The sequence below is a fragment of the Micrasema longulum genome, unplaced genomic scaffold (assembly GCF_059751315.1).
Source record: "Micrasema longulum isolate JH-2025_06_02 unplaced genomic scaffold, ASM5975131v1 h1tg001268l, whole genome shotgun sequence".
Classification (NCBI taxonomy): domain Eukaryota; kingdom Metazoa; phylum Arthropoda; class Insecta; order Trichoptera; family Brachycentridae; genus Micrasema; species Micrasema longulum.
The window spans coordinates 131,211-158,081 of NW_028278455.1; the positions used below are offsets into that span (position 1 = coordinate 131,211).

General features: G+C 31.1%; 2 protein-coding genes and 1 long non-coding RNA gene across 7 annotated transcripts; 2 read left to right on the top strand and 1 right to left on the bottom strand.

Annotated features, from left to right (window-relative positions):
* Positions 1-64: 64 nt before the first annotated feature.
* Positions 65-22,363, bottom strand: mael (germ-plasm component protein maelstrom). Of its 5 annotated transcripts, none has more exons than XM_088234697.1 (11): positions 22,152-22,363; positions 21,871-21,981; positions 16,267-16,450; positions 15,153-15,299; positions 13,763-13,972; positions 12,919-13,082; positions 10,110-10,253; positions 9,518-9,577; positions 8,974-9,064; positions 2,943-2,990; positions 65-1,041 (listed from the first exon to the last, which is right to left on the bottom strand). In XM_088234697.1, exons 2-11 carry the CDS (start codon positions 21,979-21,981, stop codon positions 1,028-1,030), a joined length of 1,173 nt encoding a protein of 390 aa, XP_088090823.1. In that variant the 5' UTR covers positions 22,152-22,363; the 3' UTR covers positions 65-1,027. The 5 variants fall into 5 exon arrangements, with proteins under 5 accessions (XP_088090823.1, XP_088090824.1, XP_088090826.1 ...); XM_088234698.1 differs by having other exon boundaries at positions 22,147-22,266; XM_088234699.1 differs by having other exon boundaries at positions 449-1,041; positions 8,974-9,055.
* On the top strand, positions 3,075-7,325 carry LOC148276137 (uncharacterized). The gene is made up of 2 exons (XR_015823865.1): positions 3,075-3,720; positions 4,868-7,325. It is a non-coding gene; the product is annotated as an uncharacterized LOC148276137 (long non-coding RNA).
* A 2,184-nt stretch (positions 22,364-24,547) lies between the features above and the next one.
* LOC148276138 (uncharacterized) lies at positions 24,548-26,662 on the top strand. Its single transcript, XM_088234711.1, has one exon. It carries the CDS (start codon positions 24,813-24,815, stop codon positions 25,158-25,160), a length of 348 nt encoding a protein of 115 aa, XP_088090837.1. The 5' UTR covers positions 24,548-24,812; the 3' UTR covers positions 25,161-26,662.
* Positions 26,663-26,871: the final 209 nt, after the last annotated feature.

Sequence of the window (26,871 nt, forward strand, 5' to 3'; positions counted from 1 at the left end):
TAATTAATCTCGCCAGGTTTTGCGATATGTCTGATAGTGTTTTAATTTATTATTCAAAAGCTCATTTTATCAGAATATATTTTAAGCAGTCTTTAAAATTTTTTGATTCATCACATAATCATAAATACGATAACAATTAATTACCTTAAACCGAAAATGCTTTAACCAATCATTTTAATAAAATTAATTTATCCGTAAATTTGGAGCAATGTGTCGTCAAAGAAAAGATCTAACAATGTTACGGAATTCTAAGAAATACAAAAGGTCATACATACGAGTATCTTATCTCGTATCTTCCACTTTAATTTTTTTACCTTTGAATGTATGCAAATCGACAAATCTAAAGTACTCTGGCAACCAATTCAATTTTTGTTAGTCGCATCTCTTATGAGATCTAAAAATTACAAATATATAGTTCAAACAACTCTGTTTCTTGATTCTTTCTCTGTTTTGTTTTCAATGTACGTAGATAATGAATTTTGAATGTTTAATATAAAGAACTAGTGTTTCAAGTTTACATATCTAATAGATCCTTAGGGGTATAATAAAATATGTAGTGGCTTTTTACAAATTCCGTAGTTTTTTTTTGGTTTGGTAAATTTGATGAATTTGTATGATGGTTTATAACTAATATTTTTGAATCTATGAATATTTTCCATACATAAAGAAGTAGTATCATTATAACTATAAATGCAGATGAACTATATTATTATTTCAATTAACGACGTTTACTTTTAAATAATTGTAAAATGGACACCACTAATACGGATGGAAAAGTCTAATGTAAATTATTATATCTAACAAACATTTAAGATTACTTAAGATTTGAGAAATATTTTAAAACAGGTTTTTTATTTTTTTTTCATAAATTGAAAGTAATTGAGTCTATCGTGTTATCCAGATAATTTCCTTATGTCCTGAGTTACATTCAGTTTCACACAAATAAAGTACAGAAAATTAAAAGGTGAAAATAACTTTAAAATAAATGGATAAAAAAAAAAGTTGTAAAATTGTATGCCATCAAGAATTAACGCCTTGAACCTAAAACAAAAAATAACATCAATATAATAATACCCAAGAAAAACATATTCAACAAAAACATAACCAACAAAAACATGTTATTACAATACTTATAAAATGTTTTTGTCCTTGCTGTCAACCATTTTTTCTTTATAATTTTTTTAACATTATGAGCCTGATAAATTTAACTCAAAAAGAGTACATAATTATTTGAATCTATATTTCAAAATGTGGAGTATAACCACATAACAAACCTCATTGAAATGTTTGTTTTTTTGAAATTTTAAAATGGCTTTCCAGAACATTAAAAAAAAAAAACTTGGTCTATTTACAAAAGAAAAAATATTTTTTATTTTAAAGAGAATTTAAAACCAGTAAAAATATTTTAGCACATACATATTTATATTATTTTACCTATTCTGGGCCTGTATTACAATGGGAAGTTAACATTGAACCAAAATAAAATTAACTTTTCTGTATGAAAAATAGAATATGTATATATATTTTTTTTCTAAACATGTTCAACTATAGGTTACCGACGGAGATACTTTAAATTTTCATACAAAAATATACATTTTCGTAGTTTACTTCATACTGTTTTGATATGTAATGATGAAGAAAGTGTTTGTAATCGCGGCCCTAATATCTAGAACTAGTCTGTCACATAAAACTAGTGAAATAGGGAACTAGACGTTAGTCATTTTTCAAACGATGACAAAAATCAGGAAGTTCAGCGGTTTTAATTTTTTTTTGTTAAAAACTAGCTAAAAAAAAAGTTTCGATTTAAGGTAATTTATAAACAAATACGTTTATTTCTATTTTTATATATCTTTAAATTTTTAATCTTTTTTTTCTATTGAATATGTTCTGTAACTTGAATTATAAAAATAAAACTTTTATTTTATTGGTTGGTTGGAAGAAATTGCCATTTGGCAATAAGCCCACCAATGTACAAATAATCATTATGTACAAAAAGTTAAATAAATAAATAAATAAAAAATATTTTAATTATTTTATTTTTATGTATCGCTGTGATTTTTTAGAGTTCTGTAATTTTGAAATTACTCCGCCCGTGATGTCATAAATTGTTGTCGGTGACTTGTGCTACCATTTAAAAGTAGATCCCAATAGCTGTCAAAATACACTAAACATTGAAAAACATGGCTACCCGGAAACCAAAAATCTATGATAACATAATTAATAGGTTATTGTACACGTGAACCTGTGACGTTTCAAAGTAGTTAATTTTTATGATTTTTTTTATACATTTTCGAGAAACTTCATCATAAAATTAAATGTTCTAATTTTTATGTGTATCAAAACATTTTTTATATCTAATTTCCTGTAGCACTGAACTTCCTCATTGAATAAAGAACAGTAATTATTTTTGACTTTACGATTTAACTTTTATGTTTTGTTGATAGTTAAAATATATATATTACCTAATAAATTAATTACATTTAGTAGTAAAACATTAGTATGATCTTTTCTTGCTGTCTTTTTTTTGCCTTTACAGGCCTCTATGTATACTGCTGTTGGTTTTAGACTTTCAATATTTTAAAACTGTAGATATGTTACAAACACAAAAGTAGTTGATGGTTTGAAGTAAATAATATTTACGACATACTAGGACACTTTTGTTGCCGATTGTTTTTTATAGGGACACAATATCTCCTACCATGTAATTACTTCAGTTTCACATAGGGTATATAGCCATCTTTTCGCTACCAATATCTTTTGGACTGACGGCTGTCATTTCTTAAATGAGAGACACGATTTTGACTGCTGTAGTCGGCATAACCGCAAACATGTAAAAAATTAGATGGTCATTTCAGAAAAGAGAGCTCTGTAATATTTATTATTCAGAATAATTATACTTCTAGATGTCTTAAGACAGTTATAATATTTTTTTAATTACTTGCCTCGTTTACCCTTTGATGACCCCAAAGACGGCCACTGTTCGTCAGGCCCTGAAATTATTAATTATTAAAATAAAATACATAATTTTATTAATAATATTGCGAATACAATATTATATTAGACATTAAGATTATTAAGAAGACCCCAAGGGGGTGAAATCCAGTCTTTTGTATACGAACATTTGGACAAACTCAAATATTGTTATATTAGATAATTTTTAATAATATTATCATTCACAGCATTTCTTTAGTTTGTTTCGCTGACATCTTTACTTGTAACTAAAAATATATTCAGCTTAAGTTTTATGAATAAAACTACTTAAAAAAAAAAAAAATATGAGAAAATTATGTAGCCAGATAATAAACTAGGCACTCGTTATAAAAAGTACTTATTTATGTAATTTTTAAGTAACTACTTATAAATATTAAAATTTGGATTGGAAAATTTATAAAACAAAATAGGTAGGACTTCTATATGGAAGATGCCTATATTCAGCAGTGGAGGACAGAAGGCTGAAGAAGAAGAAGGTACTTCTATTAGTCTTTCTTACAACTAAATACATAGCTGGATATATTTTTCTCTTTGAAATTTTGTGTTTTTCTATTAATTTTAATAAATACTGTGTGTTGTGAAATAAGTGATGTTGATAATGTAAAGGGATAATCATCATTGTTACCTTTCCACACCTAATGGTGCATATGGCACTACATTCATACACCAACCCCAGCGTATCATGATCTTTGTTATGATCTTTGTTATGATTTTTGTTATAATATGAAGGTAAGACGATTTCATTTATAAATAATGCTAATTTAGTACACGGCAGAGTGACCATATTGAGGGCAAAGCAATATTTACTTTGATGAATAATGTGAATGAACAAATTACAACAGGGATGGAGAATATCTTAAATAAGGGAATATGGAAGTCTAGGCAATTACAGGGCTTGTGACCTGTCATTGGCTGGTCCACCTTACACACCGTGTAACATTCACCATTTTGCCTATGTTTGAACATCCATATTTCTTTAACTCTTCCATTTTTTTATTTGAGTGAAGTTAAAGACCTGAAACCTCTATTGTTGTAAAGAGATTCATCTGACTGAATTATTTCACATACTAGACAACGCCTGAACACAATTTTTCAATTTTCAAACTTCTTCTTGGACCAGTTGGTTCAGTCTTTTGTCTACAAACATTTGGACAAACTCGAATAGTGTGAACATTAATTATTATACGTCAGTGCAACAACAGAATTATTATTATAATCTAATTTGCAATTTTTAGGGCCTTATTTATAAATCTGGAATAAAGTTATAGAAAGGCATAGTGATAAAGTGAATGTGGAAACAGTGCAAATTCTCCCACATGTTTTTACCGATTTACCTATATAATTATCTTACCATTATCTGCATTTAAGGTGTGTAGGGCACTGCCACCAATTGCAGCGTATCTTGATCATTTGTTATATGGGGTTATACAAAGGCAAGTTGATTAGATTTATGCTTCAATTATCATTCCAGAAACTACAAAATGTTTTAGTGAAAGAGTTCACTTATAATCCGTCAGATAATTTATTTTATTTAAAAAATATACATTAAAAAAATATGTATATATTTGCGTTCTTATAATTTACCGAAATATTTCAATTTTGTAGCCAATTCTAACGAGTTGTAAATAACTCACTGGGGTTCAAACCTTAGACCTCTAATCCGTGAGGCCGCGACACTAGCCACAACTCAATCAAAAATATTTTAAAAAGTGTGCCATCACTGGAGCAACCCATTGCAAGGACACTTTACAATATATTTTTGAAAAAAATACAAGAGAAAATTACCGTTATTATAATTTTGGATTTACATAGTCTCATTTTCATAAAAATTATCTCAAGGGCTCTGGTACAATGAAAATCTCAACACTTCTTGCAGTTTCTACAAAACGCCAATATCACATAAGCATGAAACGCGCCAAAAAGTGAGAGGAAATTTCATAGAAGAAGAGCTATAAATGCGTATGGAGAGAAGACCAAGGCGTATATACTCCCTCGCATAGTAAAGAGACTCCCGGACAAAATAAAGAATAGTGATCTAAATAAAAACAAAGTAAAATTGGTTTTAAAAATCTTTTTCTTAAATTCTAAGTTTAGTGTGTAAAAAAACAAAAATAAAAAAAATGGGGAAACCAAACAATTTAAAACAGTGTCAAAAAAAGTGTTTGTTTATTATTTTTTATGTATTTCGTTATCAAAAAAGACTTGATTTACTTGTATTTAATTTTTTTAAACTTTTATTTTATTGATATATTTAAGATTTTTTTATATTTTATGTAAACATTATTATATTGTGTTACCAAAATGTTTAAAGAGAGAAATCTCTGCAAAAAAACTGCTTTTGCAGTTTGGCGGGAATTAAAAAAAAAATGTTTAGAAGAATGCTTATGTGAAAAAAATTTCAATAAAAAAAATATAAAAAAGTACATGAGGGGTTGGGTTTCTATTTCTTTGGTTTCAGTTAAAATGTTTGATGAGTAATATTTTTTAATGAAAATTTTATTTACATATTTATTTTGTGCTCTGTTGACACAACCTGTTGAGTTATAAGACTATAAAGTACATCGTCCCTGCATATCACAGACAGAAGAGAAAAAATGTGTGGATTTTATCTTAAGAGTCTCTTCAAAAAAAATTAAAGCGATTCAATAAGTTGCCTAAAATGCATTAACAAAATGCGTGTACTCAAAAGTTTCACAACCTCTCTTATGCAAATTCGTAAATAGAGCAAGTATAGAAACTTCTCAAATATCCAATAAAAGCATGATTTGATAGGGAGATCGATCTGGGAAAGACAATCAAATTGAGTCAGGATTAAAATTTTGGATAAGTGACATTCGCAAATATATTTTTTTTATCCTCTGATTAATTTTATCAACTGGTTATTATTACCAAAAGTTAAAGGTCCCATAGTGATCACAATAAGTGGATTCAACTGTATTTTGTCATTGTTTTTATTGGTTATTAAAATAATATGAAATATTCTCCTGTTTTCAAATGTATTCACAGAGAAATATCTAATATGAACATACATACAGTGGATTCAAATGTTTAATAATGGGTTAGTGCCAGCCGATGAACCAAGTAAACATACAATTTTTGCTACATGCACATAAGCAAAGTTTATTAAATTTTTTAATGGAATATACCAAAACCTTACCATACTAAATAATAAATATATCAAGCATTTATATTATCGGAGTACATAATTATGAAAACTTACACAAAAAAGAAACAAAAAAATTTTTACATTTATATTTTTAATAAAAAAAATGCTTTGGTGAAAAAAACTGTCATTTTTACATTTCACATTAATTTAATCTAAGTATGTCCTGAAAAGAGAAAATAATGGTCTAAGCACATATGCTTAGTCTTTGTGGGCATATATTCATACTTTTAAGAATATTATTTGTATTGTCATTTATAAACTTTATTACGTTTTGTAAAATATTTGTGAAAATTTAACAAGATGAAAAAATCTTATGTTTTAAGCCACACTGAGTCAAGCGCCTATAATTTTAAAGCTAGAAACTAAAATAAATGTATTTTAGTAAGGCAAACTTACAATTTTAAAAATATATACACCAGAAACTCTTTTTACATAGTTTTGAAATAACACAGTACAAAAATTTACTAAAACAAATTTTTAAACATTCATTGAACAATAAAATAAGGCCCCTCATAAACTTACAAATTATTTCTTTACAAATGATCACAGTGTAGAATGAGTTCTACAATTATTTCTATGTGATTTGGCCGCTTGTATGGCTTGTTGCCAAGAAACGAGAAACTCACAAAACAGCAGTCTCAGTGATCCATAGCTAAATGTTTTTTCAAATTCAGTAATCCCGAAAATTCGGATGGAAATAATACACAGGCTCTGGATATTTTAATGTTGTACCAAATGTGCGTAAACGGGTACGTCTATTGTCTGACAGTGGCAGAGAGGTATGCGCAAGAGAAGAATCTTGTTAACGATTTTTTATATAAATATTTTGTCATCATGTGTTATATTTTTTAATAAAATTAAGATACAATATACAGTAAAAAAATGTTTTTTTCCTCATAAACTCGCACAAAGTTTTACTCACTATAGAGCTGGGATACCGACCATAGAAACTTACTACAACCTGTATCCAACATAATATGGAGTTGGAATAAGCCCGCGATCTGTCACATTTTTCAGTAGTAAAATAGATTGTATTTATCTCGAATTTAAACAAATTAGAAAACATACTAAGTTTCCAGATATTTTAAAGTGCAATATCGTTTATGAGTGTAAAAATGATAGTCAAATTTACGTTATGTTCAGATAAAATTATGTTTTAACAATGATCATTGTTATATTTTGCAGTATTAATACATAACATATTTATTGAATACTATATTTAAATTTATTAAATGAAAAAATATATTTCCAATCCTTCAATATTATTTATCAATCGCACATTTCAATATGTAACTTTTCGTTTTTATGACCAATATCAATTTGTGATCGGTGTAATATCTAAGAAATGTCTTTATTAAATTATTTACAGTTTGTTCTTTTAGAAATTCAGAGTGTAAAACACCACAATAATAATAAAAAAAAACACCAATAAATAAATTGACTTGGATTTCGTCAGTTATGCTTGACATTTGTTTAGCTTTGGTACTAATACTAATAACATATTAGTATTTTTAACTTCACATGTTCATAAATGTACGCAAAAATATTGCATGGTAAAAAAAAAAGAGGGAATAGGCTCAGCATATTTATTCTAGGTCGCGAAAACGAAAAACTTGCAAAAGTATTGAGAAAGTGGATGAAATGCAGTATTTGGGTATAATATTACACTCGAAATTAACTTTGAATACAAACCTTGAGCATGTTTTTTAAAATATACCTAAAACAATATTCTTTCTCGATAGATTGAGGAATAAATTAGATAGAAATACTGCAGAACTCATATCAACTATAATTATTCCATATATAGATTACTGCTCTACAGTAATATTTTTAGCCAATGACAGAAATTAAAATAAATTGGAAGAACTTCAAAATAGAGCCATGAGAATAGTGCTAAATAAAATAGAAAAAAATGTGAAAAGAACTCAATTGGATACCAATAAAAAACACTGTTATACTGCTGGTTTTTTACTTAACTTAAATTTATAAACAATCGAATGCCCAAATACTTCATTAATAATAAGTGTTAAATAAAAAAAAACGTAAATATAATAAGGATAGAATAAGGCTGCCATTATTAAAAAATCAGAATCCCAAAATTGCATTATGTATAAAGGTTTGAAAATGTATGACGAGATGCCTGAATGTATGAAGAATGAAAAGAGTTTGAATGAATTAAAAAATATGTTTTCTGTAAATAGATATGCAAGTAAAGGTGTAAATATTTGTTTAAATACTATGTAATATAAGCTAACTTAAGAAAAAAAGTACTTTATAAGTAACCGTTTTCTTATATTGGGTATAAATAGTTGAACCGGGTATAATTATTCTTTGCCATAAGCTTGGTATAAGGAAATCTAATAAGGCCCAATATATTAATGTATTTTTAAATAACATTATATAAACTCTTGTATTTACCCCGCCTATGTTCTTACTGATTTTGTATAAATGCATTGAATTTTATAATAAAGATAACGGTTTCGAAGATATCGTGAAAGCAATGAAACTGGTAACTGGTTATTCAAAATTTGTGGATTTATCACTCATCTTTTATTTCTATAATAAATTACAATATTTCAAAGTTAAAATCCGAGTAATTGATCCATATACCGCCATTAGGATTATATCTTTTTATATTTTTAGTAAATTCAAACACGGTGTTAACAAAACTGCACATTTAATCGTGGTCAGTACATTAAAAAGAATAATGCAATGTTAACAAGAAAATAAAAACACACTATTGTCAATGTAATTAGGTTAGGCGTAGTAAGCAGTAAATATGGCACCTCTTGCAAGTAAGTGGTTGGATTACTTACTATCGTCATCTGCTACAGCAGCCTGGGGAGAGGCCAGGGCGGCTTCCTGCGCACCTTGCCAAGCCGGGGGGCCGGTAGGAGACTGTCGATACTATATCAATATTACAACTTTATTCAACACTGAGTAAACAAATGCACAAGGTATATCTAGAAAGTAAATTCCGGTTGAACATGGTAACACGGGGCATACTACAACAGTAATAATATTGAATTCTCATTGGCTGTGTAGTCGGGGTCTACTTTCAAGGGGCACGGAATTGATACCTAATTTCATTAATTTATATTGGGTGATAATGAAATATAAAATAAAATTATTAATGTTGAGTTTTGAAAAACGGTCATCAATTGATTATCGTAAGAGGAACTTGAAAAATTAAAAATTACATTTTAAAGCGTCCTACGCACGAGTCACCCCAGTGAAGACGCATGTTTTTTTCTAATGAAGTAAAAAACGAATAAATAAATGAGTCACGTGCAGGACAAGAATACAACTAGCGAGCGAGTTTTTGTGCTTTTATTGGCAATAAATAGACATAATAATTACCCTGGATGGGCTGCCAGTAGTCACTCTTGGTAGGTCAGGATAGAAAAGACACTCCTGCGCCTAAAAACAAATATGTACACACTAAAAACATAAAAAATGGAAATATAGGAAGACCTCATTTTTACATTACTCGATTTTACAGTTTCCTGCTTTTAGAATGCGCGTTACCATTATTTTCCATACTTTCGAAAAAAAAAAAATTTTTCAATTAATCCTTATCACATTTTTATTATACTGGATTTATTAACCATTTAGTTTGTGCTCAGCCACTGTACCGGCTAGGTGTGAAAAACAGTTCCTCTCTCAAACTGTAGCTTAAAATTCGGAAATACAGTGAAACCTCAAAATTAAGTCTGCAATTTGCATTGAGGTCCCACTGAATTTAATGTATTTTAGTACATTTAAAACTCAGTTTACATTTTTTTTTCTGCAATTGACTTTGGAAAAATTTGCAATCTGCATTGAAAATTGACAGCTCAAGAGTCTAAAGTAAAACACATTTGAAATAATAAAATAACTTTTTCCATAATTGTGGTTGAACAAGTCAAATAGACTAAAGGGCTTAAATGAATGAATGATAAGTGCAACTCACATCAACATTGGACCCCAGAGGGACATGCATCCCTGGTTCTAAGCTGATGCCAGCCAATTCACAGCAGGAATCACAGATAATGTAGCACCAACTCTTGATTGTCTTGAGGGCACACATGTGATACTTTTCTCCTTCCTCGTGAAACTAAAAGAATCCAAACAAAACTATTAAAAGGGGCTTTTTATTTTTTAAAAACAAATATATATTTAAACACATATGAACACCTCACTGGACACAAACCGTGTAAATGAGTGATACCCAACCTTTTTGAGGCTATTACTTATAAAGCAGGTTAGATATTATCAAATGCCCCCAAAACAGTTATTTTTCAAAAAAATAATAATTAAGAATCGGTATTTTAAAGGCTTTTTCCGATAATAATGGATACTTGATAATATGGATAAATGTTGCAAGTTGTGTGATTTCAAAATCTATTTTCAGTGTGTTGTCTTTACGAAGTCCAAGGAATTTTGGTTTCAATTTTAGTATCTGGAAATATTTCTTCATTTACTGAAATGGGTCTTAGTACCCAAGCATTTACTTGGCGAATTTGTTAATAATTTTGTTTTGTGACTGAAGAATGATCCAATCTTTGCCTTTACTTCTTTTCTTCAGAACATCCCATTTTACCCCCCTTTAATTAATAATAGCAACAAAAAAAATTTACTTTATTCAAATTAAGATGGTTTTACAAAATTATTCACAAAAAAAACATTGACGCAGGAAAGGAAAAAATTACCAAGCGACATGTAGTAACTTAACAGAAGAGTGAATTAATTTTTATTTTTTTAACTTGTAAAGAATCTCATATTTTAATTTTTTATTTAAATTATGTAGTAATCACGCCAAAATAATATATATGTTGTGTATTGATATAATAATATTTCTATATCCGGATACTAAAATAGTATATGTGAGATTTTTTTATAAATTAAAAAAAAAAAAAAAAACATTAATTGGCTCTTCTATAAAGTTGCTACATGTCGCATGGTGACTTTTTCTTTTCCAGTCAATATTATTTTGGTAGAGATCTTTTTTTATTATTTTTAAATTGACTTATTTTTTATGTAATACTCTAAGCCAAATTATATTATGGGAATTGAAAAAAGAAAAAAAAATATATGGCACACGGACTGGAACTAAATTTGCTTTAATACAAGATTTTGAGAATGTCCGTATCTTTGTAGACAAATCTAAATTCAGCCCTTTAGGGAGAGAGAACCTCACCGAGAAGGAAATATGGAAGGCATGTCACGGTTTATGATATATCGTTATGGTTTATGTGATATCTCGCACTTGTAACATTCACCATTTTCCCATGTTCTGACATCTGTATTTCTTCAATTCTACACTCTGTTTATTTTTATGCAAAAAGAGCTGAAACCTTTATTGATGTAGGTAAGATTCTATCAAAGTATTTCACCTATTAGGCCAAGCCTGAAAATACTTATCAATTTTTATATTTTCCTCTTATGTGTCTATATTATCTAGTACATATCGTCTGGGGTATCCAAGCAGTTCAAACTATGTTTGATAAATTATTCCAGTTCGAAACTACTTAGCTGTAGAATGTTTTTAGGTGGACACACATTTTATTTTAAACCAATGATTTTTTTACACAACAAACATAATCATAGTAGTGAACAAATTGTGACATAAAAAATAAAATGACCAACAATATAAAACAGAATTTAAAAAAAACATTTTTGAATTCAAATTTACACTTTAAGCACTAACTTTGAGGCTATTTATTTTATAAAATAAATAAAACAACCAGGTTTACGTAACTAATGAATTGATTCCTTTTTATTTTAATTCTATCATGTTCACTAAATACTACACGTGGACCCAATAAATCAAGTGGTTTTTTCTTACACGGGTGGTAATTTGATATCCTTATTTTCGAAGTAAGCCAGGAGAGGACTAAAAGAAATATTGTTTATTTGGTTATTAATTATTGTTTTCTTATTATGAATCGCTTTTTTAATTTCTAAGTTGTCTAATTTTAATATTTTATTTTCAACATGAAGTACTTTTAATCCAGTGTCTTTATTGAAGTTATGATTATTTTCTATAAGATGATTTGCAGATGTGAACATGATAGAAATAAAATAAAAAGGAATCAATTCATTAGTTACGTAAACCTTGACAAAGAAGCTTGTTTGCTTTGAAACCGGTCGGTGAAAAATAAAAATTAGTGGTTAAAAACAAAGTTGTTTTATTTATTTTATTATAATGAATAACCACAAAGTTAGTGCTTCAAATATAAACTTTATATTTATTTTATTTTTGAATTCATTTAAGTTTATTAATTAATTTAATGAATTTGCATCTTTTTATATAATAATAATGGTTTATTAAGAATGAAACAATTCTTTTATCTACAATACTACATTTTTTATGTATTATGTGTCTGACTGGGTACAACTGTTTTAAGGCAGAATTTTTTATATGCATTACATTAATTTCATGTCGTATTTATAAATTAATATATTTTTTTACTTTTCACTAGTGAATATTTTGAATTTATAATATTGTTATTATCTGTTGTCCACTAATAATGGCATATACTCGTATGCAGAGACAAAACTTAAGGTGAGGAAAGTACATTCTAATCTCATATGCAGAGAATAACCAGAAGATGAAGACAATAGAATGTACTGACCTCACCTTAAGGTTTGTCTCTGCATACGGGTAATAGTATCATACATAATATTTAGGAGTGATTTAGGCTTAACACGGGCTGTGTTTTGGTAATCTTCGTATGAAAAATGAATAAATAAATCATTTGAATAATTAGAATATTTACCTCACAACCCATATTCTTTACATATTTGTATACATCTTTCTCTAAGTGTGTAAGTGGCATGGATATTGTAGGGAAAGCATCTCCACCAAGTTGGCTAAAGGCATTCCTTAATCTGAAGAATAATGTCGGAAGAGAGTACAGTCTAAAGTCATTCACATCTTGTCCTGAAATATCACCATTAACCATTTGAATTATATTTATTTCACACTCTAGTTACAAATTCAATTAGTCTGAATTTTAATAGTAAATGTGTTCATAAACGGTTTTTTTTTTTTCTTTTTTTTTTCTAAGAACGGTTCAAGCAAATCACTAAAAGGTCTGGCGTTGAAGTGAAGCAGAAATTTCGATTTTTAAAAAGAAAAATCAGTTTTTCCATAGATTATCTTATAATAATATTAAATTTTGAAACCAAAAGATGCAAGCAGTCATGTGAACTTATGTCAAAATATAAGAATGTTATAGAGCTTTTTATATGTCAATTTGCACGTGTGGTGACTCCCGCAAACACTGGACATATTTGAAAGAAGAGTTTTCAAGCGAATCGTTTTGACCAAAAATAAAAAAGTTACTGCGTTTTTACGTGACTATTCTCTGGGGCGGGTGACACCTACCATAAGAGCGTAACACATTTTTATTTCAGGCTTCCGTCAAAGGAGTTCTAAGGGTTGATTATTATTAATAGACAGACAGGCAGATATGTATTAGCTGATATGCCCTTTTATTTATATGGTATGTTCTTTCATTACGTGGGTACAATTTATCTATGAATGCGCAGATTTGCCTAATAATTATGGAACAAATACTATATGATGATCTGATCTAATAACGAAATAAAATATTGTACCTGCATTGTCGCAGAGTTGTTCGAGAAAATTCGACACCTGACTCTTTTTGTCGGGCATTGTGTAGACAGGGTTATCTTTGGGCTGGATAATGGCTATTAATTCGGCCAAAATTTTTAACAAGTTTCCTTCGCCATTTATCGGGGGCATAGGTATTCCGTTCTCCCGAGAGTAAGTCAAGGCTTCCCTACTATACCCCGTAGGAATAGCGCCTAGAAAAAATATGCATTCAAACAATTACTAATAATTGAATTTGAATAACAGATAGAAACATTGTTTAAAGGGCAAAATAAAATCGGGTTGTGGTACCGTGGCTAGTGTCTCGGACTCACGAACCAAAGGTCCGTGGTTAGAATCCCACTCTACCCCAACTTGATTCCATTTTCTAATAGTAAGTTATTTACAACTCGTTGAGAATGGCCCTCAAAATTAAATATTTGGGTAAATCATAAGAACGCAAATATTTCTTTTACTAAAAAAAATACATTAGTAGTGATCAATATTTATAAATTTGAAGATTTCAATCAATTTGTTAAACTGATTCAGTATAAATGAATGTTTAGAAGAAAAAATAATTATTTACATTATTTTTTTTATGAGGATAAAGCCGTTTTTTAATCGTAGAAATATCAGATCTTTGGGATATATTATAACAACAATTCTGGAAGACATAATTAAGAAACAATTAAGGTACAATAAATAGTAAAAAATACCATTTTTAAAATCCCGGATTGATTTTTATGCAAGGAAACCTATCCAGCACTGTCCTATTTTACCACGGTCTGCGTGGAACGTATCCCCTATGTAAAAAGAGGTTGCAGTGTACATGTGTTTTTTAAATAGCAATAATATGATTAAATTAGGCGAATTTCAAAATTCTTGGCAACACCGTTAACATTATGAGAAAGTTCAGAGGTTTTTTTGTTAATGGACTATCAAACTATGCCAAAAAAAAAAAAAAATTTATGTATCTTATTAAGCCCTATAATTTTTTTAAAATTTTTGTAATTTTGAAATTACTCCACCCGTGACGTCACAAGTTCTCTTTGGTGAGTTGGCTTCCTGAAAACCGGAAATCTATCACAACACTATATTATTGATTCACTCAGAAGAACTTGTGATGAAGTTCATTTTTATAAAAATATTTTTTTATCAATATTTTCATGCATTTTAGATAATCTTTACAATACAATTACATGTTCCAATTTTTACCGCATGTAAGAAAACAATTTTTATATCCACTTTCCCCTAGCACTGAGCTTCCTCATTAAAAAATATTTGAAATATTAAAAAAAGGTTTTTTTTCACCTAGATGAATGATTTTTTAAATCAGTATAAAAAAAAAAAAACATGATTTATTCTAGCCTAGGTATTACAAAAATTTCAACTTACCAACATCTATTAATGTGTGATACTTGCGTTCGTGAACTCCATTCTCTAAGGAAAAGTTAACAACAGCAACTTCACAAGTAAGATATGTATTTTTGACAATACAATATATGTTTGTGCTGATAACACTGAACTCGTGCTTCACAAGCGCTGGAAGATAAATTCTTTTTTAAAAAAAACAATAATTTAGTAAAAACCCTCAGTAACAATAAAATCTAAGTATCCGTACCCGATGGTACATAGGGCATTGGATTAGTACCCCCAAATGCAGTGTACCTCAATCACTCATTACATGAAAGTAAGGTGATCAGTGTTACGCTTTAGCTGCCAGTCCAGGGACAGTGAAATATTGCAGTATAAAATCATTGTAGAGGGTTTTCGCTCTATTTCACACACAGAACTGCATTCTTCACCTGTAGATATACATAGATACCAGGGGTGTGCGGTAAGGTTTGCCATAAGAGAAGCAGTCACTTGACGCTAAGTACGCAGGTAAAATATGTACCTACTACCAACACAGTAATTCGAGTTAAGAGCTTTGAAATAAACTAAAAAAGAATTTTATGCCAAAATTTCAGCATGAGAGTTATATTTCATAGTTTAATATTATAATACCACCGTGTCAACTGATTTAAGTGCTAAATTTGTTATAAAACACTCACAATACATGAAAAACAAACACGGATTGGTTTGTTAGAACTGCTTCCACAGAGCTTGTAAGTTCTCAATTTGCGCATGCGCGTACTTGTGAATTCAGCATTGGCAGACTGCCTTATGGGAACCGACAGACTTATGCAGTTCCATATTTTAGTATTAGACAGAGGGCAGTGAACTTTACTTTAGTTCGTGCATAAATTCACAGACGAAAGGTTGTGTGGAATTGTCGCAATTTATTAGAAGTTATTAATTGATAAACATCAAACCCATCTCAGATCGCTAATATTAACAACGAACTAATTAGAAAAATATTTGCTTAAATGATTAGTTAACTCATAGCTGAATTTATTTTATAAAAAAAATTAAGTACTGGTTGTTCGGAAGTCATTATTAAATTTTTAGGGAAGCATTGGTTCCATCCAATCTATGGACGGACCGCGCATGATAGATATGTACTTACTATTGTTGTTCAGAGAAGTGCTAACGATATTCTCAATCTCTGTAGTCTCCTTTGATTCCATCCTTTCATTCTCCTTAATCTTATTATTTATGACGCTCAGCGGTATTCCCATAGAATTATATTTTTCTGGGTGATCTCCCTTGGCTATTCTCTTGTATTCATTTTTTTTTTCATCCGTGAGATCCTATTGGTCATCAAAATAACAGTTTTTTTTTTTTTAAAAAACACGGTTACTCTATTTTACATTTTCACTTCTCATTTTGACAATCTGGTTTATAAAATGTTTACAAAATAGCCCTTTGAAAATGGTGTAGTTATAATTTCTGTGTAACTATTTAACTTGGTAAACTGTTTTGAAATATGTAACTCGAAAATTATGCAAAATCGCGGAACATAAATGGGGGTGATTCAGATACCCCTCAATATGAGGCACTGACATTTTTCAACAAGATAGCGTCTATAATTAATTTTGTATTAATTAATTCCACCTTATTTTATTTAATATGTTTGAAATTATCTAATTAATGATTTAAAAAGAATATAAAATGTTAAACTCAAAACTAGGCTAACATTATACCTTAAATATAAAAAAATATGTTTATTCCGGCTCTAACAATTTGAATCATCATCCCCCTTTCTGCACTCAGTAACTGGAAATCTATCACATTGCTATAATTGATTGATTATTGTTAACACACGATCACGTTAGTCTGTGACATTTCAAAGTAGTTCATTTTTACCAATTTTAAAAATTATTTTCTAGAAACTTCACCATACAATTATTATTAATCACTCCAACTTTTACCGCGTGTGTATCCTCTTAATGGTACTGGAACTAGGCAGTCTCGTAAATTAAAGAGTAGAAAAACACTTTTGATTAGAATTTCCTTTATTTTCCACTTATTTAGAAGTATAACACTATCAAACAGGGCGTAGATGTCGACTGTGAAGATAAGGCGTATAAAAATAGAAGAAGCGAGGTCCATATACAAAGACACAGTGATACGGTGTTCTATCTTCTCCGCCTACCCCCGCAGGGGAACGGCGTTAGTAACACTCTCCACTGGCTTTACTAACTGTTCGGCTGTCTCTTAATTCTGACCACAATCTGACTCAATCTGACCGCGTTCCCCTCTTATAAAGGAGAACAATTAGTTTTTATTATAAAAAAAATGGCCGGCGCAAAGACGCACCAGTTAAAATTAAAGTCGCCTAAACAAACGACATACTTCCAAAACATGAAATAAGTAGACGTGTTCTTATAAGAAATATTACTACGCAGCAAATCTAAAAATTTAAGAGCTTTACATACGAATTGCATTGTTCAAAGACATAAAATCATACCAATATATTTTTCTTAAAGCGCCCTGTTTTATCTACTCTTATAATGTTACAAACACAATACACATTGTTTCTTATTCATAGCACAATAGTCTAAAAATAATGATTAGGCAAAAGTACATCTTTAAAGCTTCAAAAACTTAAATACAAGCTCAAGAAAATGTTAGTATTAATTACGTCATACAAAAAAATATCCATGTGCTTATGCGATAAGACATAATCAGAATAGTAGGCCAAATAAAAAATAAAATATCGTCAGAAAGCTGCCCTTAAAAGATCTAAACAGCATGTAAGAAAACATTTTTCGTATCCAATTTCCCGTAGCATTGAACTCCTTCATTGTAGAGGAAGGGAGTTCTGTATGTATAGTTAGAGTGGTGTGGCATTCTATTCTCTTTGCATATCCTCAAAAGGAAATGGCGTGATGCTTCATTCTGTTTGTTTAATATTTTTAAAGTTAGCCAGAGTGAGTACTGGAGGGCACATTTTATTGATTGTAACTGGAATAATTCTGTAGTACATACATGCACACTGTTAAGGCTGTAGTCTAGTAAAACGAACCCAAAATTAGGAAATCATACGATTTTGTCATTTTAAAACAAATGTTTTTTGTTTATCGCGCAATAATAAAAAAATAAAAGAACAAAAATTAGATAAAAACAATATTTTTTAAAGGTATTTCTGTTAAAAATATACTTACAGGTTTTATGTAACTAAAATATAATTACTTTTAGACCGGCAGATTAAGCCATTTCAAATTCAGACTAAACTTAGGTATCTGGGATCTCAATAAAGACTAAGTATTAAACTAAAACTTGTTGTAATAATTTAAAGATAATAAATTAAACATGAACGTGGCCAAAGCCAAATTTTAATTTTTTGATTTTGAAAAGAAATACAAGCATTTTAAATCACATACATTTTTGTGACATTTTCCTTTATTTCTACTTAAAATTATGCCTTCGGTAATACTTTAAAAAAAATAATATTGAAATACTTTAGTTGAAACATTTTCTAATAGAATTATATTATCTTTTTTTGAAAAAAGAAGATAATTCTAGTTGTAATATTCAATTAAAAATAATATCTTATTGACTTTTTAATGACTTTCAGACCAGCCCTTACCGTAAATGATGAGTATTTCAAAATTTTAATATTTTTAAAGCATTACCGAAGACATAATTTTAAGTAGAAATAAAGGAAAATGTCACAAAAATGTATGTGATTTAAAATGCTTGTATATCTTTTCAAAATAACAAAAATTAAATTTGGCTTCAGCCACTTTCATGTTCAATTTATTATCTTTAAATTATTACAAAAAAATTTAGTTCAATACTTAGTCTTTATTGAGATCCCAGATACCTAAGTTTAGTCTAAATTTGAAATGGCGTAATCTGCCGGTCTAAAAGCAATGATATTTTAGTTACATAAAACTTTTAAGTATATTTTTTAACAGAAATACCTTTAAAAAATATTATTTTTATCTAATTTGTTTAATTTTTTTATTATTGCACGATAAAAAAAAACATAAGTTTTAAAATGGCAAAATCGTATGATTTCCTAATTTTGCGTTCGTTTTACCAGACTACAGCCTTAAGATAAGATAAGCTCTGAGAAACAGTAAGTCTAATGACTGACTAAGAACAAATAACATATCGTGTTACTCAGTTAGTTATGATAAACACATTCCATCGGTGTGCATTTATCATTACAATACCATGCAGAAGTTTTATTTATATACTATACTAGCCGTCGGCCTCGTGGTGTAGTGGTCAGTGCGTTTGCCTGCCATGCAAGAGATCTCGGCTTCGATTCCCGACATGATTGCTATGAAATATTGATTTGATAAGGTGTTTTTAAAGTTGAATATTTCATAATCCCTGGACTGGCTCCTGAAGCGTAAGACTGATCATCTTACTTTCATGTAAGGAAAATGATCAAGATATGCTGCGATTGGTGTACCAATGCATTAAGTGTGGAAAGGGAATGAGAAGAACCTTTTATCTGCGGCTTCGCTCACGTTTTATTAGGGAGAAATCAGTTGGGTAATTTGTTAGTTTAGTCGTTTAGCAATAAAAAAATTCCCGATAGAATGATTTATAAGGGTTTTCTGTCACAATTTTTTTTTGCCTAGAGTGTCTGGCCACCCTGTATATTGCATAATTATTATTCCGATATTAGCATCTGATGGTACATAGAGCATTGCACTGAAACTACAATCGGAGAAAATCAGCGAAGATAAGATGTTCAGCCTTATGGTTTATTTACAAGGTAAACTGGACAAAAACCATTATGCTGTTTCAGTAGGGGTAGCCAACAGGCGCTTGCAGTGACTTTTATCAGAAGGGATGCTGACAAAACATAATCATGTTCTTACTTTTAGTAGGTATGATCATAGATATATGTACTTGTAACATAAAATTTACACAGCAATCAGTTCGGTTGTATTTGTTTATTTACGTTATTATAAAATTTTAATTTGAATAAATCCTAAGCGGGAGATGTTAAAATAATTTGTTTTTCTGAAAAATTTTACTTAAATTTTAAGTCAAATTAAATTTAGTATTGCATATAATCACTTTCGTAAAGCGCGCTTGAGGAATTTTACAATACGCTATATAAGTTGTCCATTTCAATAATAATAATTAATAGTTGACAGTCAATACATTGACGGAGCACAGGCGCGGCGCGTCTTGAGGTGAAGCTGTAAATTTTATTTTTTTCCTTTTTCTTTTTCCACTCCTAAGTGGAGCATTTGGACATCAGTTATTATATCGTAGCCTCCAGGAGATTATATCGTTAGCCAGCAATCTCGCTTCTTCCAACGTCAATTCTGCGTACCTTAGTTCCGCCGAATAAAGCTGAAAGATCGCTATCGACAATCGCCCGTAGGTGTGAAAAGGAGATAAACTTTAAAATAAGACCCGAGACAGTCATTCTAAAATTTGGGCCAAATGTCAATAATTATGCTACTTCAAACATTATGCTAAACGTTATTAGAGTCGTTTTTTCTTTGCATTATACAAATTGGATGCTATTATCTCTCTGAGTCTCGTAGGAGAAATCTAAAACGTGAACCCAAAGCGCGTTCGCGAAAATTCTGAGAATTACTATGGGAATTAGACGCAACTCGACAAGCAGCATCCCGCGTATACAAGGAATACTATCAAGGACAAAATACCTAGATATTCAGTACGTACGTCGATATACGAAAAACGAATACGTAGCTAGTAGCTAGGTATGTATACTGAAAAGATTGTTTGAATCGCGTGCACTCGAACATTCTCAGTTTTTTTAATAAAAATTAGTATTATTTTCAAAGAATGTTGTATTTTCAGAGGATAGAACGCCGCACCACTCTCTCTTTGCATACATACCTCACTTCCTCCACATTCATACATCTTCTCATGCACATATGCTGATTAATCCAACTTTTGAAAAGTCCATCTTTAGGCACTAGTCAGATGTCATGCCGTGTCTTTCTCGGTCTTCCTTGTTTTCTGCACACATCAACATTCGCATTGCTATTTTTTTTTTATTGTTTTCTGCTGTCGCTTCGTTATACATGTCCATGTCTGTCATAGTTTTGTTGTAACTTATTTACTTACTTAATCCATGCCCGCTCCCTAGGTGGAGCATATGAAATCCACAAAATCTCTCCGCGCCTCCCTGTTTACGACCTACTCCCGTATATCCTCACAAGTCAGGTCCATCGCCAGTAGTTCAGACGTGAACAGCCATGGACGCCCAGGACCAAGAGAACCTGATGCCTTGTAAAGTAGGCAAGCAGCTCTAGGTTGCAGAGTTCTCGGGAGGAGGAGATGGATATTCCATGGTCTGGCGGTATTGACTTTCTTAATATGAAATCTACGAGGATTATGAATAGGAATGGTAATTAATAATTTTTTTAACAACTTGTCCCAGAATAATTATCACTGAGAAAGTTGGCAACTCTATTTATAAGGATCGCACTGAGATTTTAGAAAGATAAGTTTAGTATCCCGGGCCTTAAATCAAAAGAAATAAAATATATTTTCAATTTTAGAATAACGAATGTCCAACCAACGACAGGTGTCCAAAATAACTTAAATGAACTTCGGTTGTCGTTTAAACACCCTTAAAACTTATAATTTTTTTCAAAGATTACCTCCAGTAATATTGTTGTCATTTGATAATGTGATTATGTACTGATTGAACACCCGAATGTCATCGATTTTCTATAAATATTATGAACAGTACGATTATTGTGCAAAAATAACTAACCTGCCAGGCTTTCTCAGCAACGCGGAAACCCTCCGCCCGGCTAATATTATGCTCCTTGGCATATTTCTCTACAAACACCGAATATCCATTCCTTTGATATTGTTTCCGCATCTGCAAGTAATTTTGAGTATGGTAAATTAGTAACGATAACATTTTGAAAACTTATTTTCCATTTGTTCCGTGCCATATTTGAACAAAATAAAACAACCGATACAGTTAAAAACTTAATAATAATAAAAAAACGGAAAATATTAAGTACAAAAATCATTTTGTTACCTTACCTTACTTCCCGCTCTATTTTGCAAAGTGTCTGTCTGGGTTGTCTGTTAATTTGAGTGCGGCGCGCAGAACAGGCGCAAAACCCGTCTCGGAATTTCCTTTTAAAAAAAAAACCTCCACTTTCCGTACTGGCAAATCAAAGATAAACTGGGAAAAATCTTCGAACTCCGAACCGAATCCACATATCCGACAATGCACAGACTATACAGGATACAGACAATGATTGAACGAATTTTATCTATGCAATTTTTTGAAGAGGTGTTTATGGTATACCTGGTTAGAAAATGTTAGCCTTGTTCACACGAGGACAATATAATGGATATGACTATATTGTCATGTCCCGGCTCCGTGGACAGCCTCGACCGCGCAGAATATAAACGCTGGGACAATACTAAAATTCGGCCGCAGTTCACACGTCACTGCAACGAAAATGAATACACGACTGAGTTTGTTACGAGCGAGTTCGCGAAAAATATGATTTATTATATACCAAGATGTATTGAAATTGTTGGAAGATGAACAAGATAAGGTTTAACTGTAAAATAGGGATGGCTCTGCACCTGCTATCTCGGATGAGGTAGACTTCTCTGGCTGGGTCGGTGGTGATATATCTTCCAAAAGGGCAGGCGGCGTAGTCGAAAGCGGAGAGGGCGTAATTCATATAAAAACACGCTTAGTCCTGATTTATACACAATTTATTTATTAAAAAATAAACGGTTTTTATTAAACTATTTGTACAGTCCACAGACACAAAAAACATTATATTTTGCACATGTACGCAGTATCCTTGAACATCGCTCCACTGTCTGGTCTCCTCGATATCCCAAATATATGAATTGAAAGAATTAAAAAAAAAAATTGGAATTACCTAAACTATCGTCAATAATTACATTTTAATAACTATGAAAAAGCTGCAGTACATAAAAAAATCGATACCTTACAATCTAGAAGAATCATCAATGATACTGTGTCTATTGTTTCTACAAACATGCAGCCATAAAACTGAAATGACCCCATGGAAATAAGTTTAATAATAAAGTTTGCAAAAATGCTGACTCCTTTTTATAAATAAATTATCAAATATATCGTAATCAATCCTAAATATTAGTATTAATAATGATTTTAAACATAAAAATATGAAGAAACAGCAATAAAAATCGTGTAGGTGTTTTTTACGGGCATATAATTAGGTTTTATGTTGCTCCTGTATAATTTGGTTTACCTACTGGAGTTATCTTGTTTGCGGATTAAGCGATCGAAAAGAAAGTTATAGACTCATTTGCTCAACCTAATAATTATAATGATGAATTTCCACGCAATCCGCCGTTTTTTCGTAGAGTGAAATTAAAAAAAAATGTTTTATTTCTATTGATTTCAAAATTTCACCAATAAAATTTACCATAATGAGGAACTTCAGTCCTACGGGAAATTGAATACAATTGATTTTTTTTTGCATTAAATTGTACGGTAAAATTTCTTAAAAATGTACGAAAAAATAATAATATAAAAACGCACTACTTTGAATGACGTCACTGGTTAATATAAATCATCTAATGATATGAGAGCTTTAAAGGATATCCGGTTTGGTCACCGTAAATGAACCAATCGGAAGAACTGTCATAGAACAACCTCTGACGGCACACGTCACACGCGGAGTTATTTCAGAAATATAAAACTTTAAAAAATCATAGCGCTGATAATACAATATATAAAAATAAAAAATTTAAAATTTTAGCTTAGTTGATTATTCTATTAACAAATAAAAAAAGAAAAAAAAGACACTGAACTTCCTCATTTTCTTGTGTGCGACGGCAATTTCGCAAGTCGAATTGACGTTTTCGCATCATGGTAACATAATTTGTTTTCAGTTCGCTAAATTAAATTAAATTTTTAAAGCATTTTAATAATGACCACCTTTTCTTATTGTATGCGCAGTTAAAAAGAAAAAAAAACTAAAATTGTTACCGTATAATAAAAACGTACATGTTACAATAATATGGGAAAAGATTTGGCTTGTCGCAGAATAGATTAGCGGCTACTCAGTTATAGATGTCAGTAAGAAAGCTGTGTCACGATGGCTGTGTCATGACGTTGTGAATTTTTAACTTATTTCCTATTCAGTTATAGATGTCAGTAATGTCAATTTGCGATTAATTTTCATTTGATTCTATCCAATGTTTAACTTTTCCATATTTCAACTAATGTATATATTATATTATGTAGGTCCAGTTCAAAGAACGTAATTTTGTTATTGTTGCAAAATCGTATTATAATAAATTTATTTAAAAGCATTTGTAAATAGCAAATTTGTCGCTAGAGCGCAGCGCTGAAGCATGTTCACCGTCTATACCTACTCAGATGTTTGAATCATATTTACAGTATATACTAGAGCCGAGCCCCCAACTGCCACAGTTTGTTTTCAGCTCTGATCCGGTCGGTCGTGTCGTGTCAAAAACAAACAATATAAACGACGTTGATCTACCTTCGCCGTAGTTTTCACCACAAGTCGTCGCTTTTAATTGGAAAATCTCCGCTTCATCAAAAACGGAGTCCCTTTCGAGTCCCGCTTCACTTTTATCGAGCGCACTGCATCCAACGAGCGGGTCGATACCGGCCAAGCATCGCTGTCTCCCACAGTACTATATCCTGAGGAACTTCTCGCCATGGCTTTCATGATGCCCGTGATGAAGAACGACTGGGACATCTACAAGAGCAACCGGTCGAGGAAAAGTTCGGAGACCTCGCAGTCTTCCCGCTCCCGGAAGGTGTCGGAGAGTCGTTCGGAGAACGGGGTTTGCTCTCCGGGGGGCTCGCTAGGGTCGCCCGCGCACCGCAGCGTGCCCGCCATGATGGGCGCCCGGCCCGCCGCGCGCGCCCCGCGGCCCGCGCGCTCGCTGTCGTGCTCGCCGCCGGCGCCCCCCGCCGACAAGTTCAGCACGCGCCTCATGGACAAGCTGCGGAGGACGCTGCAGCGCAAGGAGCGCAGCCCCGACGAGGAGCGCTCCTCGTGAGACGAGCCCCCGGCGGGGGCCGACCGGCGCACTCCCTCGCCGTGATAGTGCTACTCTTGCCCCTCATGTTCCGTTTGGATACGGGGTAGTGCCGTCGAACATCCGCAATATTCATTCGTTTATTTGGTGTTGTCGCCTTGCTAGTTTTCTCGCTTTTTAATTGCTGAAAAATTAGTCTCAGTTCTGTTATTCCGCATCATATGACGCTGTTATCAATATTATACCACCGACGCAGTTCCTATTTTACTTAGAAATCGGAAACCTTCATTGTATCAGTAAAAAAAGTAAATAAACAATATGGCGACCTCTACATATCAATATAAACATGTACCTAGTACATACCTCGCACGAGACGCGTACATTACGATAAATTATTTGTGAATGGCAATCTGGTGATGAGAATGATTTGTAACCGGTGGATGTGCTTAAAAGAGTATTATTAGTTAATTAGAATATCGTAAAGTTAACCATTCCTCAATAGTGGGTCAGAATGCGAATGACCCCAGTGAAGTAAAACTAACATACTACTCTACTTTGGCAAATAATATACTGTCATTCTCGAAGGAAGATTTAACGCTCTTCAGAACATTCTGGAGTTTACCCTTCGAATACTAAATTATACAATAATAACCCTCCTTCGTTATCTTTATCAGAGGAGTGAGGGTTACTAGTTACTAGATAGTTTCATGTTGTATAATTATAAAGCACGTAGGTATCACGTGCCAAACGTGCCATTTGACTCAGATCGACTTGTATTTCATTTTGCCTTGGAGGTACCATTTATCGATGGAACTATAAGACTGCGATTAGTTCTAGCTATAGAGTATTTATAACATTATATAGTTTATATTCATTAATATACAGTGGGAGTGTTTCATTGGCTGGATGCAGAACTATTTTAAGTCGCAGTTTAAAAAAAAAACAGTTTTTGATGTATTTACTACGATTTACACCGTGCAGATGTTTTTACAAGTGTATTCACAATTTTTTTATCTATGATTCTTATTTCTGCATTAAGTAAAAAATATATTTAATTTGCAAGTATTTAACTTGCTCTCCTAAAAAATTGAGTAAAATTCTGTTAACATATTTATACATCCAGCCAGTAATTTACCAACATGAACATATTAAAATTGTTCATGTAGAAGGTAAACCATTGCTCACGACAGCTCTCGTAATACCTACTTGTTCGGTTGGATACTCGACACCAAAATATTATGTTATTGAAAATTAAGTTTAAATGATAGTTTATTATATGTTATGTTAGAATTGAAAGTATATGAATGTTCATATAAAATTGCCTGTGAAATCGCGGATTTGTACAGATTAATCTGGATGGTGTAGGTATGATCTTTGATCTAATTATTAAATCTACCAGAAATCAGTACCGCATAATTCTGGAATTGTTAACAACGCATTTTATATTGATTTTTTAAATATAATTATGGCATGTATGTATCATTACAATATCTTTATTTAATAAAAAATCGTTTTTAAACATATCTGTTTTGTTTTAGTTATGTATTTTGTAACCCCTCCCAAATCATGATGTTATATTCGAACGAGTGCGTGAACTATAGTCCTTAAAATATAGCTTGATTAGAATGACATTTGTCAGAAAAAGTGACGACATAACTTTGTAGTAACGTCTAAGGAGTGATTTATATTGACACGAAAAATCATTCGTGTGTGGTGTGTTAATGAATTTTTT